This window comes from Cucumis sativus, chromosome 1, assembly GCF_000004075.3.
Source record: "Cucumis sativus cultivar 9930 chromosome 1, Cucumber_9930_V3, whole genome shotgun sequence".
Taxonomy (NCBI): domain Eukaryota; kingdom Viridiplantae; phylum Streptophyta; class Magnoliopsida; order Cucurbitales; family Cucurbitaceae; genus Cucumis; species Cucumis sativus.
The window spans coordinates 26,579,622-26,593,346 of record NC_026655.2 but is presented as its reverse complement, the minus strand read 5'-3'; the positions used below and the strand labels follow the sequence as shown (position 1 = coordinate 26,593,346).

General features: G+C 28.8%; 2 protein-coding genes across 5 annotated transcripts; one reads left to right on the top strand and one right to left on the bottom strand.

Annotated features, from left to right (window-relative positions):
- Nucleotides 1-2,609: 2,609 nt before the first annotated feature.
- LOC105436338 (arabinogalactan protein 13) lies at nt 2,610-3,138 on the bottom strand. Its single transcript, XM_011661757.2, has one exon. It carries the CDS (start codon nt 3,035-3,037, stop codon nt 2,840-2,842), a length of 198 nt encoding a protein of 65 aa, XP_011660059.1. The 5' UTR covers nt 3,038-3,138; the 3' UTR covers nt 2,610-2,839.
- A 6,583-nt stretch (nt 3,139-9,721) lies between these two features.
- LOC101218228 lies at nt 9,722-13,258 on the top strand. Of its 4 annotated transcripts, none has more exons than XM_031880101.1 (6): nt 9,723-10,030; nt 10,231-10,288; nt 10,390-10,620; nt 11,079-11,349; nt 11,477-11,554; nt 13,018-13,258. In XM_031880101.1, the coding sequence occupies exons 3-6, from the start codon at nt 10,394-10,396 to the stop codon at nt 13,162-13,164; spliced, it is 723 nt and encodes a 240-aa protein (XP_031735961.1). In that variant the 5' UTR covers nt 9,723-10,030; nt 10,231-10,288; nt 10,390-10,393; the 3' UTR covers nt 13,165-13,258. The 4 variants fall into 4 exon arrangements, with proteins under 4 accessions (XP_031735957.1, XP_031735961.1, XP_004144072.1 ...); XM_004144024.3 differs by lacking the exon at nt 13,018-13,258 and adding an exon at nt 11,886-12,325 and having other exon boundaries at nt 9,724-10,030; XM_031880097.1 differs by lacking the exon at nt 10,231-10,288 and having other exon boundaries at nt 9,722-10,030.
- The last annotated feature ends 467 nt before the right edge of the window (nt 13,259-13,725 follow it).

The window sequence follows — 13,725 nt, the reverse complement described above, 5'->3', positions numbered from 1 at the left end:
AATATTTTGAGATGGTGAGGTTTTAGCATATAGCTTAAAAGAGAAGAGTCCCTTTGGATTAAGTTTAAATTAATTAGGTGAAAAGATTTATTGATGCTTTTCATGCTTTTCTTTTAAGTTTTGTTTTCAATTATTGTTAGGTCTTATTCTTTTGGACTTACTTACACTTGGTTTTACTTTTGTCTCTTTTTTTTTTTTTTTTTGCACTATATTATGTCTTTTAAAGTTTCATTAATCAATTTAGATGTTCTTTCCTTTGATAATTAATGTCCTAGTTAGGGTTCTCTTTTAATTTTCATTTATTTTTAATTCAAATAGTATAGCGTTCTATAACAAAATTTGAATTCTAGAAAGAATAATGCTTCATCTAAACATCAACTATCTAAGACTTTAGTACTAAAATAATAGCTAAGGTTCTAATAAGTCATACACATTTATGTCGTGCTATAAATACCCTAGCTAAACTTATTGATGGTTGATGAATTAAGTTATTTGAATTCTCCTCTCATCCCAATTTGTCAAATCATTTTGTATATAAGTCTCTTCAACTAGGACTTATTGCTATTGATTTAACAATTCCCATTCATCATGGAAAAGCTAGAATTAATTATCGAGAACTTACATGCATCGTCTGATAGAACGGAGATTGTTCGAGAAAAACGTAAACATCAAACTTTATAGGATTTGATCTCCCTAGACTGTATCAAGATGATCTTTCGTCCCCTTTAAGATAAAAAAAAAAGCAGTTTAGAATATGAAATATCATAAGAACATTGAAATATTTAGGGTATTATAGTATTTAGACATGATTACAAAAATTAAGAAAAATATAAAATTTGATTTGAATAAAACTGTAGTTTTGTTTGGATCATATGATATGGAATATGAAATATGGCCAAATAATTAGATGTCACAGCCCCATGTGCATAAGTAAGCATCAACATGTGATGCCTTTTCTCTCTATGCTGTCCTCTCTCTCTCTCTCTCTAAGTTTCCAAATTTCATTAATGAAAGAGAAATTGACATTTTTGTTTGAGAGAAACAAAATGCTAAATGGCAACATCATATTGGTCTCCAAATGTATTAATTAATACTGCTTTTTTCCTATATCTCTCAACAAATATCTATAGGAAAATGTGGCCATTATATTCTTCTTTCTATGTTACAATTTATTTTCAAGGTAATGCCTACAAATAGGGCCAAAAAAATAGTTCTCTTCATCTTAGATATTTCTCTTTTTAACCGAGCCGAGTCATAGTTTTACCACTAGACTAGTCGATTATGATATTGGTACTATTTGAGTTTATATATATATATATAAATTGCATAAAGTTCAGGAAGAATTTAAACCCATCCTAAGCCTATACTAAATCCATCGATGGTTTTAATAGCACGTTTTGGTGTTATCTAAGCCAAGAAGTTGAGCCCTTCCAATGTCATTTTGTGCTTGGTAAAAATTTTGATCACAATATAGACTCGAATGAGGATCAAAGATAAGACTTACGATATAGGTTTGTAAGAATAATCGGCTAAAACATTCGTTTCGTTGTTTGATATTTGTTAATAATATTAAAAATAAATAAAGTAAAAACTATTTTGTTATTATATCTAAAATAAGTCTTTTTTGAAAAAAAAATTGTTTACAAAACACTATAATATAAATTTCCGAAGTTTAAGTTGATGTTTACCAAACATTATTTCAACTATTCTCACTGTTGATCATTGGTCGGTCGGTTTTTGTTAGGATAGTTTAACACTTTGAAAATTCTCAATTTGAAACTTTTCAAAACCAACCCATCTTGTTTTCTATCGGGCCGACTTCGGTTTAGTTGGTTGAATCGATTTTTTTGATCTATCATGCTCTTCTGTAGCTAATTCTTCTGAAAGCACAGCTAGTTATTTACAATGGAATATAATAAATACTAAATTTAAAACAAACCTAAACTAAACTATATACACATTTTAATTTGGTTTGGTCTCAAAAAATATCATTTCATCCCCATATATATATAAACATTTATACATTTTAACACCTAAAATTAGTTTTGGGCTTTGGAAAGATTACAATAATGGAGTCTCTATCTGTAAAGCCACAGCTCACTGACTACTGACCTCCCCATGTGATCACTCTTCATTTTGTCTCCAACTTTCTTTTCACATCTTTTAAATTTCTATCATATTTTTCTTTTATTTTCTACACCTTTTCTAGTCGTTTCTATATTGTCGTTTTATTTTCAAAACGTGATTGTTTTGGTTGCTGTTCGTCGGTCACTCATAATCGATTTTTCCATCAAACTTTCACTAAACGGACTATGGTCGGTTTAGTAAATGTTGATACTATGTACGTTGTTCGAGTTTGAATTAAAGTAGATAGTATACCTTTTTTTTTCTTATTTAGTCGGTTAATTATTAAAAATGACTAATGAAATATGTTTCCAAGGGTTATTTTTAAAAAATAGATAGAATTGACAAATTATTATACCGAACAAAATCACTTCTATTTTTTACCAATTTTTGTTATGTTATTCAACTAAATGAGTAAATCACTTGAATTGCTAAATGAAACATAGATATATAATTGCAAAATATAAGAAAACTAGGAAAAGAAATTAATAATAACATAACATAACATTAAATTAATATGGAAAAATATACATAAAATTAATAATAATCCCAAATCACACCCAAACAAATTCAATCACCATCCCCTAAAAGAAAAAAGAAAAAAGAAAAACACATACACACACACACACATTTATATATCCATAGGGAAATTACAAAAGATATAAATGGTAATTAAAAATGAAATAAAAGAAGAAGGAATTAGGGGGAAGAATTATTAGATGAAAAAGAATCCAAAAACAAGAGGAACAAAAGAAGCCATTAAAGTTGGAATAGAAAGAGAGGCATCAGAAGCTGGGCTTGGAGCTGGAGCTTCTTGAGCTGCAACAATGGCGGATGATGATGAAATAGCGATGAGAACAACCACCATCATTGTTACCATTAGACCTTGAAATCTCTTTGCTGCTGCTTCCATTGATGAAAAAAATCCTTGAAAATGGGTTTGGGTATGTATATGAGGATTTTTTTCAAATGGGGTTCCTCTGGTTTGTTTGAATTTGTTGAAGGGAAATGAAGAAGGAAGTGTTGGTATTTATAGCAAAAAAAGGAAAAATAGAATTATTATTATTAATGAAGGGTTTTTTACAGGTTGGTTTTGATTTGGTGGTTTGTATTGCCAAACAGCTGTGTTAAGCCCCACCACTTAAACAAATCCAAAAGAAGAGAGTTGAGATGTTGGTTTTGCTTCCTTTAGGGTTTTTACAATTAATCATCATTAGCATTATTACCTTTTCTTTAATCACTGTTATTAAGTACTTACTTAATTTAACGTTAGAGAATAATTAAAAGTTAAAACAACAAATCTATGTTAGGATTACGTTAATGACGTTTTGGTTTTGTTTTTCGTCTCAAAAATGAAAATTAAATGTTAAAAGTAGTGTGTGAGATTCTGTACGACTTTATTTCAATATGATATCGTCTGCTATATCTATGTTTGGAGAGGATTAATTAATGACATTTTTTGTTTCTTTTAAAAGAGAATTAAAAGTAAAAGCATGTCGATTTCAATTAAACAATCGATGAACTATTTAGATAAGATACCCATAAGTTATATTTATATATTCATGGCTCTTCTTCTTTTGCTTTATTTTTCATGTTTCATTATTTTTTTGCCATGTGATGAAAATATCGAACCTACAAAAATGACTAAAAAACTTAAATTTTCATTTTATTGTTTTTGAGAAAAAGAAAAAAAAACTTTTACTTAAAGAATGAAACATTCATGATATTTTCTTAAAGTAAAAACTATATATGAATAAGTGATAAATTATATATAACTAAAATCTTTTCCCTTTTCAAACTTTTTTATTATTTGTCTTTACATGTAGAATTATTTTTGTTAAGAGTTTTCCTGGCATATGTTAATAAAGAAAAAACGTTTTGAACACACGACTTAACACTAAAACCTATCTTGACATTGAATACGTTGAAGATAATCAACGAGCTGTTCGATTACCTAATAGTTAAGATTTTGACGTAGATAAGGCTGTTATAAAGAAGAAAAAATGTCTCAAAAAAATTAAATAGCAAATAATTTGGAGTTAGAAAATGAGATATTAATTTGTTAGCAATTGAAATTGATATTTTAACAAAAATATTGAGTTGGTGCAAATGTCTACATCTATTTTACATTTGGTGAAGTGACTGTTTATATAAGATTTTAAGTTTACAACTTTTTTTTCAATGTAAAACTGAATCTTTAATTTGAATTTTCAAATTGATCATAAAAAGAAAGAGAAAAAGTTTTCTCAAAAAGGAGAGAGAGAGATAGAGAAAAAAAGTCATCAAAGTTTTTCTTTTAATTAATAAACAAAAAAGGGAATTATCAAAGTTTTTTCTTTAGAACAAATTTCAAAGTTTCTCTCTTTCAAATTGAATCTTAATTTTGAAATTTCAAATTGTTGGGCTTCCCAAGGAATAATTGAAGATTGGGCTTATTGGGTTGAATTTGAGCCCATTAAGCAATGAACATTGTAGAGATTGGGCCAGTTATAGTATTGGGCTAATCCCACAATATTCAACCCAAACTTTTTAATTCAATAGGTTTAATTACACAAAAATGTATTAGAATTTATATTCGTTACCATTCTCTTTTAAATAATAACACAAAATTAACTTTTCAGAATGATTTTTCTTTAAAGATATACAAAATTTAGAAAAGTTTCATTTGAGATTCGAAAATTGTCACCCTCATAAATGAAATATAAAAAAAGAATTATTTGAAATATTCTATCTTAAATGTATATAAAAAAAATTAGTAAAAGACAAAAAAGTATTTAAAATTTAAAAATTGTGTTAATGAAGAAAGGACCAAGTATTTCAAACATTAATTATGAGGAATAATGCAATTAATTGTCTTTAAGAAAAATAAAATCATCATATAATTAATAACAAATCTGCAAATGACTTATTAATTTTATAAATCTTTCAAAAAGGAAAAAAAAAAAAGGTTAGCTCAATTCACCAATCATATTAACTAACAAGGATTTTTTTTTTTTTTTTCGGCATATTTAGAAACTTGTTTAGAATAATTTTGAAAATGATGGAATCAAACAAAACATAATTGGGATTTTATATTTATAGAGATATGTTTATGGCATGAATTAACAATTCATACGATTTTTTAAAATATATTTAAAAATATATTCATAAAATATAAAACTAGTTATAGTTACTAACTAAATACACATATTGAATATAAACGGAATGATAATGAGTTTTTTTATCTTAATTTTTTTTGGGTATAATTGTTATTTTCAAATATCATTTAATATATCATGCATTTTAGAGTCTTACGTACCATTTGAGGCATGTTTGTAGTCATCTAAAGTGATATTTAATACCCAAGTCTCCAAATGACGTTGAAAGATGAACACATCCTTGAAGTTTGTGCAAAGATGCCATGTGTTGTGCTATGCATTTTGTTTGAAGGGCAAAGAGCACATAAGGCAAGGCATCGCAATGCATTAATCTGGATGTGTTGATAGAAGGCATGCATAGAGAGCTGTTACGACTTTCATGGACAAAAACACAATAGAACAAATGGTAAAATAGGGCTAGACGCTTCGTGAATTTTATAGATATGTTCTTCTGTCTGTAGGATTTTCATGTTTGGTTTTGATGGAGAACGGTGAGCCTTTAAAAAATTCTTCATCCTCTCTATCTTTTTAGCATCTTAAGTATAAGTTTTTCATTTCTTTGGTTGTACTCTATGGATTGGAAGCTCTCTCTCCTTCACATTTGTTATATGATATGTGAAGATGTTTAGGCGAACGATTTTTGTTTCTTAATGGGAGCAAACCGGATGTATATCACTTGAGATTGTGACTTTGCGTCTTTGAATCTATTTTAGCTTCTAGATATATGACTAATTTCTTGATTAGATTGATGTCCATTTTCCTTGATAATATATCATCTATATAATTGATTTAAGCTTTATACGTTGCTTAAATCGTTCACTTTGTTTAAATTATCATCACCCAAGTAATAATTAAATGAATTGAATCTTGTACGTTAGGATTTATAGTTATCTTGAACCTTTGGATGCATTGTTCAATTAGGTTCAACAATTGGTTAATTAGTTAAGCTTACTAATTTTTGTTACACACACAATGAAACTCTTAATTGTAATAAGCATAGAATTAATGGCTTACACCCAATAGGAACTCTATGACATGTAGTTTAATTAGGACTTAAGCTTTAATACAATTGATAGTTTAGGGTGCTTGCGTTGTTTAGCCCAAACAATTTGATTGCATGGAGCGTCGATGAATTTGGACAGATTAGGTAAGTCGTTGTGAATGCATAATCAAATATATATATATATATATGTTCAATCAAGATACTTGGATGATAGCAATTACAAAAAATAAATTTCTATCCTAGGTTTTTGGCCTCTATCCTTTACTTTCACATAGTTTAATTTTCACGCCCTTGGCTCTATCGATCCCTAGCAAACGTCACATTTTATTGCTATAATCAGGAAATAAGCTTAACTACAAATGATTCTCACTTCCATGCGGATCGACCCAAACTTGCCATTTTTACTATGTTTTTGTAGAATTAGCTAGTAGTAGGGTTTTGTATTATTGAATTCTGCACTTAAAATTCTTTTTTTATTTTTTAATTTAATTATGCAATTAAAACTTAGATACACTTAAATTATTTTCAATTTGTATCCAAACGACTTTCAATCAAAACACATATATATTGACTAAATCTTTAATATCATTGTTTGTTTTAAAAGAATTTTATCTATTCTTCGTAATTGTTAACTATATAACTGCATGTTTACCGTATATTTTTTAACTTATCATAGCACAAAAATTTACTTCAAATACAAAAATATGGATCTTTTTATAAATTAGGAAATATGTAATTTTTTTCATATTATGAAAGTATTTTTTTTTTTAATCTTTTGATTTGTTTGGGTTCTTTATTAAGTTGTGTGGTAGGCTATATACTTTTGGCCTTCATAGCAAGTTCAATAACAATTTTGGAAAATATTTATGTTTCCCATAACTTTCGTAATTTAGAATAATCATTAAAGATAAATATTGGGCATCCTATTGTCCAATGATTTCGGGTTTGTATTGTTCAACCATCAAAACAACTAAAGTTATTTGTTCCATAACTATATGTATATATATATCTATATTCATATTTATTTATTTTTAGATTCTTAAAATTAAACTAATTTTCTTGTGATTTTGCAACATCTTTCTTAACTATAATATAGTTTAACTATCTTTTATCTAAATTACAAAAACAAAAATAAGAGAAAAATATAAGATTGAGTTTTACTATATTTTATAAATAGTTTTAATATTTTACTAATTTTTAAAATTAATATATCATTTAAAAAAAATCTAATCTTTTTAATTTTCAAATCTCATTATAGGTAACAAAAAAAATATAGAGGAAGAAGAAGTTATTAAAAAAGTATTTCTTTCAATATTGGAATTTAAAAAGTCTATTATTTTTGTTTTTTTTTTTAAAAAAACATTTTGCCCTACCCAAAATAAAATATTTACATTATCAACATAATTTGGTCTAAATTTAGTCTACTCATCATCTTAGTCAATTTTCCATTTAAGTTATGATTATGTCATCTGAATGACTAAAACAAAGCATTATTGAAATCCCAAAGAACAAAAGTGTTAGATTTTAAAAAGTAGAGAACAAAATAAAAACTAAATTCAAAATCTAAGAACGAAAATGGTATTTTCCTAATAATCTAATCTTCAAACACAAACTATTATAATCCAACTATATAATAACTTAGAATTAGAATAACTAACTAATTCTTACCCCAATCGTCATCATCTGATAGACTAATATCAATATTTATTAATGACATTGATAGACACGGATAGATTTTGATAAATTTTGAAATTTTGCTGTAGTTGAAAAAAAGAAAAAGCTATATTACTATTGGCTCCAACAAGCCTTTAACTACAATTTCCAACCTACCTTTCCTATTTAATTGTTCTTTTAAATCAAATTATTTATTGCAAACAAACAAAAAAGAAAAAGATTATCCATATTTTATTGAAGAAATTTGAGTCCAATTGATAAAGAAAATGATAATTTATGATGAATTAATCCATCTAAAGTAAATATGGGGGAAAAAGGGAAAAGAAGAAAGTTTACCTAAAATATGGGTCTATCCATCTTTATTTTAAAGTGAAAAAATAAAGTAAAAATAAAGATCAATATCAATACAAAATTTAAGTTTATATTCTACTAAAAATAAAAAAAAGCCTTTGATTTGAAAAATAAAAAATAAGTTTGGAAGAATTTTAATGAGATTAAAAAAACAGTTAAAATAATATTTTAATTCTAATTTTAGTTTAAATATATACTTCAATAAATCTCAACTTTAATTTTTATTGAAATATATTTAGTGATAGAATATATTTTCAAAATTATTGAAGTAAGAATAACTAACCAAAGAAAATTTAAAATATTATTTTGATGGTCGTGATATTTGTGAGATTTCTATATTATTAAATAAATCATAATAATTTAGAGTGCATAATGATGTTTTATTTATGAAACCACTAAATAAAAATTTATGAACCAAAAATACCAATATATGTATATTAATAATCTATAAACCCTAATTTTTCTTTAACTCCCTTCCTCAAACTCAAGGAGTCATCCGAACTTGAGTTTGCTAAGAAAACGTCTGAATCAAATCAGTAGATTTATGATAGAATTAGAAACTCACGAAGAACAAATACACAAATAACTTCTAGACTAAAGACAAATCCACAAAGAAGAAACAAATAACTTGTGGAATAGAAACATAAATCATTAATAAATAAATTAAAAACATTTTCAAGCTAAAAATAAAGTTATCTACCACTACCAAAGACAAATTGTAACATAAATGATAAAGTAACTATTAATTACTCCCCACTTTTCATACTTACTAAAAAAAAAATGAGCTTGGATTGATACTCACCAAATGGGATAATGTTTTCTGATTGCCTCAATCATCTCGTGAATTATGTTCCTGAAATCGAAGAGTTGTTAGATGATATATAACAGTTGTATGTCTCATTCTTTTCGATATCTTTTCGACTTACTGACCGTGACTGGAACCATGCCGCTCATAGATTTTATCGTGTCGCTCCTTCAACCTAAAGATGTCATACTATGATTTTTCCTCATCTTTAGAGTCAAAGTAAAAGAAAGAATTAAATAGTTAAAGGAAAAATCAATATTGGACCTTTTTTTTCTTCTTGTAAATAGTGGCAATAAAATTAGGAAAATTGATGACGTGGAGACAAAAAGAAAAAAGAAGAAGGTAAAATTAGGGTTAAGATGATGACGTGTCAAAAGTGAAAAAGGGGTTAAAAGAAAACGGTATATATGAGGAGTTGGAGATTGTAGGTTTAGTGATTTGTGCAAATGTTAAACGCAAAATTCATTCAATAGATTTTGTTTGAATTCATCAACCCGATATCACGTGCATTTCAATTTTTCAATCGGGTCGACCCGAACTCAATCTGGCCCTTCATTTCAATCCAATGGTTGATAAAATTCCACGCTTTTCCTTTTTTTATTTCAAATTCTACAACTAATTAAGAAAAAAAAAGAAAGGAAAGAGAAGAGAGGAAAAGAAAAGAAGAGAGCTTCTGTGCAACTGAACTGAAGAGCGGCCGATTTTTCTTCCTCTGTTTCCTTTGAATGCTATAATCTAACTCTGACCCATTAAACTTTAATGTCTCTTCTTCCATTCTAGCCATTTTTTTCCTCTTCTTCTTTGGAAAATCTTTTTGCCATTTTCATTTTGCTCTCTGCTGCTTCATCGCCTCTTTTTGCTACTTTCGATTCTTCTTCCATTGCAACTTTTGTGTTGATGATGATGAATACCGATGCAGAAGAAGCGTTTTGAGAGGTAATTGTATTTTCCTCTTCTTTTTCTTTTGTGGGTTTTTGTTTAGATTTTGGGGGAAAATTAAAAATTTAAGAATGAGGGAACCTTTGATTCTTAATCCGGTTTTGGGTTTAGGGAGTTTCGTTTACTTCTCATTAATTGATTTTGTTGCATCTTCGTTTTGGTAAATCATGTGGTTTGTTTTAATCCATTGAATGCAGGGTTATTAGAGGGAAATTGTGTTGATGATTCACTGATTTTTGGGGGTTGGATCTTGAGGTTAGTTTTGTAGTGCTGTATTTTTTATGGGGTTTTATTGGATTTGGAGTGTTTCTTTGTACAAAAGAGTGAATGGTTGAATGTGATTTTTTTTGTTGCAGAGACATGGAAAAGGAGGAAATAGGTCAGAAGAGTAATAAATCTGGTGAAACAGATTTTCTGTTGCAGTGGGGGAACAGGAAGAGGATGAGATATATGAAAGTTAAAGAACCACAAAGAATTACTAGTAAACCCGATTGTTTGGGAAAGAAGAAAGTTTCCTCTAAAGGGGATCGTCGTGTTGTTACAGCTGAGAAAGCTTCATCTACTCAACAAACTCATCGCCTTAACAAGTAAGAAACCAGATTCCTGATTCAATGTCAAAGAAATCATGCTCCATTTTCCCCTTTTCTTTGTTTGTTTTAACTCTTTTTTCTCTATATTTTTTGGGGGAAGGGGGGACTGTAAGGGAGAAGTTCAAGTTGATTCTACTTTGCTCTTTAATTCATCAAGTTTTTAGGTCTTGGAGTGCCAAAAAAAGATCATATTTTAGGTCTTGAACAGCTTTAAACAAGATTTTTTTCTACCTTTTTTAGGAAACTTGGTGAAGTATCTTTCTGTTTGAATGCTGTTATTCTGATTTGAAATGTTGATGATGATTAGAAGAATAGTTTGTTACTGGTTGTATGTTGTTAGTAGATCCTTATGTGTATCTTAAGCATTCTTTATTTCACTTGTAATCTTGGAATTTATAGAATAGTGTAGGCCATTATTGGTGCTAATTTTGTCATGATATTCTGTTTGGTCAAAGGAGCATTGCTTCACCAACTGACAATCAAAGAACAACCATAACATCACCAGAAAAGGAAGATCGATACTATACGACAAGGGGTTCGATGGGTGTGGATGACAAAGTCTCAATGGACCACCCCATGGGAAACGACCGAAAAGGGTTTGTCTGGCCAAGGCTCTATATTTCTCTATCTAGCAAGGAAAAGGAAGAAGATTTCATGGCCATGAAAGGGTGTAAACTTCCTCAAAGACCTAAGAAAAGAGCCAAATTGTTACAGAAAAGCTTAGTTGTAAGTGTTCTAGATATGAATCATGCTTTGATAAAGCCAAGGAGGAAAAGAAAGTAATCCCGGGTCAAACCGAGGAATCCTTCATTTGAAAAATTAGCTAACTCCTTTCGTTTGTGTGTGGATGCAGCTGGTGATGCCAGGTTCATGGCTGTCAGACTTGTGCCAAGAAAGGTATGAGGTGCGGGAAAAGAAGACTTCAAAAAAGGTAAAATAACATCACTCCACCAAGAAAACTAAACTATTAGAGGTTGTTTGAGTCACTGAGTTTTAGAGTAGGAGTTGTTTAATCTAGAGTTAAGAAACATTAAAGGGGAGATAAAAAGAGAGAAAGAGTTTCTTGTTTCTAACTATTGAAGTTATTTAACTTCAATTTATGAAGTCCGTGGGCCGAACACCTCCTTACTGCAAAACATTCACTAAAAAAACATTATATAAAAGATGGAAACTGACAAAGTATTGTCAATCTATCCCATACCCATTTTTGTGATTCTCTTTCTAATAATAATAACTTGAGAATGATATTGGAATATATGCAGAGACCCAGAGGATTGAAGGCCATGAGAAGTATGGAAAGTGACTCAGAATGACTGAATCAATAAGAGACAAAAATAGACATATTGGATAGAAATAACCTCTTGTTTATTGATAGCCATGTTTTGAAGAAAAGGAGGAGAGTGGACTTTTGGGGTTCTTTTGGGGGGTAAATTTACAGAATTGAGATGATGTAATATAAGTCACCTAATTTCTTTTCTTTAGTGCTATTTGATTGCTAATTGGTTAAGTGAGTGAATTTAAATTGGTAGAAATCATTTTACTTTTTGCTCTTTATTTCTTGGGTTTTGATGTTTGTAGTTTTAGCTTTCTTCCTTTTCAAGTTATGGGTTGCTTCAAACTTTTATGTAGTACCTTACCCCACAACCATTTGTTTAAATTCTTTTTTTTAATAAAGGGTGTGTTTGTAGTTCATAGGTTTAAATATTAACCACTCTTGACTTCATTGTTATATTGTCTCGTGATTTTCGATGAAAAATTACATCTTAATTGGTTGAATTTACTTGGGTTTCAACAAAATTGTGCTCGACTTAGAGAAAGGATCAAGATAGCCCTTAAACATTGAAACTTTATCGTATGTTTGCAATGAAAATTGTTAGTGTTTTGTTTTAATAATATTGTCTTAAAAGAATACCCTTATTTAGTACATTTTTTGCAAAAATGTTTTTGAACTTTTAAAAGGGGCATAATAAGTATTCTTACCTTTTAAAAGAAGAAAACATGTGAAGATTTTTAATTTCAAAACTTTAAACTTTTAGATCCGAGAATTCAGAATATCTAATCCAATTCTATTCAATAAAGAGTACAAAAGTTTCCTAATTAAGAGAATGTAAAAAGACGATAAACAACACTAAACTAAAAATACTTACAATAAAGTTAATGAGTACCGTGAAAACTTCTGAAAGTTGTATGTTATGCTCTTTTGTAATTAAAAGATAAACTAAAAGATTTCAGCTTCAATGATACTTTGTTTCTCAAATGTTTTTACTAATCCTTCTCAATCAATTTTACTATCAAGCTCTCATTCTCGTTCATTTTGCACAATCATTGCATGACCAGAAGTGAAAATGCTAATGGAAGTTTTTCTTTCCTTTGGAAACGCTTTTCACCTCGAAGGGTGACTTCACATGTTGCAACGAGGCTCCAACACACATGGAGCGAGAAGTGAGAGGTAGAGCACAAGCAAGACAGAGCATAGACCTCAAAAAGGGTGGGGGAATACAACAAAAATCAAGAAGGGAAAAAAAAGTTTGGTTGCCCTAACAAAAGATTCAGTCAAAATCTCATTTGACCACAAAGTTTCAGCACATCTGTCAAAAAAATATTCCAATTCTAAAATCATTAATTTTGTGTAAAACCTATGAAAAGTTCACAAAGCTTCTATTGGACCAACTAAACTTTAAATTTTAGCTTTATTTCAATTTAGTCATTTAGTCATACTTATTTGAAAAAACAATCATGTTGGCAGACATTAGTTAAAAAACAATCACGTTGGCAGACATTAGTTAGGACAAATAATGATGATAGAAGTATCAAGATGACCTATGAAAACTAAAAAACAATCATGATAATTTTGAATCGACTTAAATAAAAAATGCTATTAAGGCCAACCTGGGAAGGGTTGAAATCCTTCCCATTCTTGTTAAATTGGTGAAGCCTAAGTTATCCAACTAGAAATTTTTAGAACAATTGCATGATGAAAATCGAACTCTAGAGAGAAAGACCGTGTCAATTATCATTGAGCTAAACTCACTTTTGCGAGTGACCTTACACAAATAGACAACTCTACAAATATTACCTATGAATTTCTAACCAAGATGAAAC

Excerpts from the sequence above, each read along its gene's own strand:
- LOC105436338 (XM_011661757.2), bottom strand. The coding sequence starts at position 3,037 with ATGGAAGCAGCAGCAAAGAGATTTCAAGGTCTAATGGTAACAATGATG.
- LOC101218228 (XM_031880097.1), top strand. The coding sequence starts at position 10,008 with ATGCAGAAGAAGCGTTTTGAGAG. Across the intron at positions 10,621-11,078 it reads CAAACTCATCGCCTTAACAA|GAGCATTGCTTCACCAACTG; the intron begins GTAAGAAACCAG and ends GTTTGGTCAAAG. Across the intron at positions 11,350-11,476 it reads TGTTACAGAAAAGCTTAGTT|CTGGTGATGCCAGGTTCATG; the intron begins GTAAGTGTTCTA and ends GTGTGGATGCAG.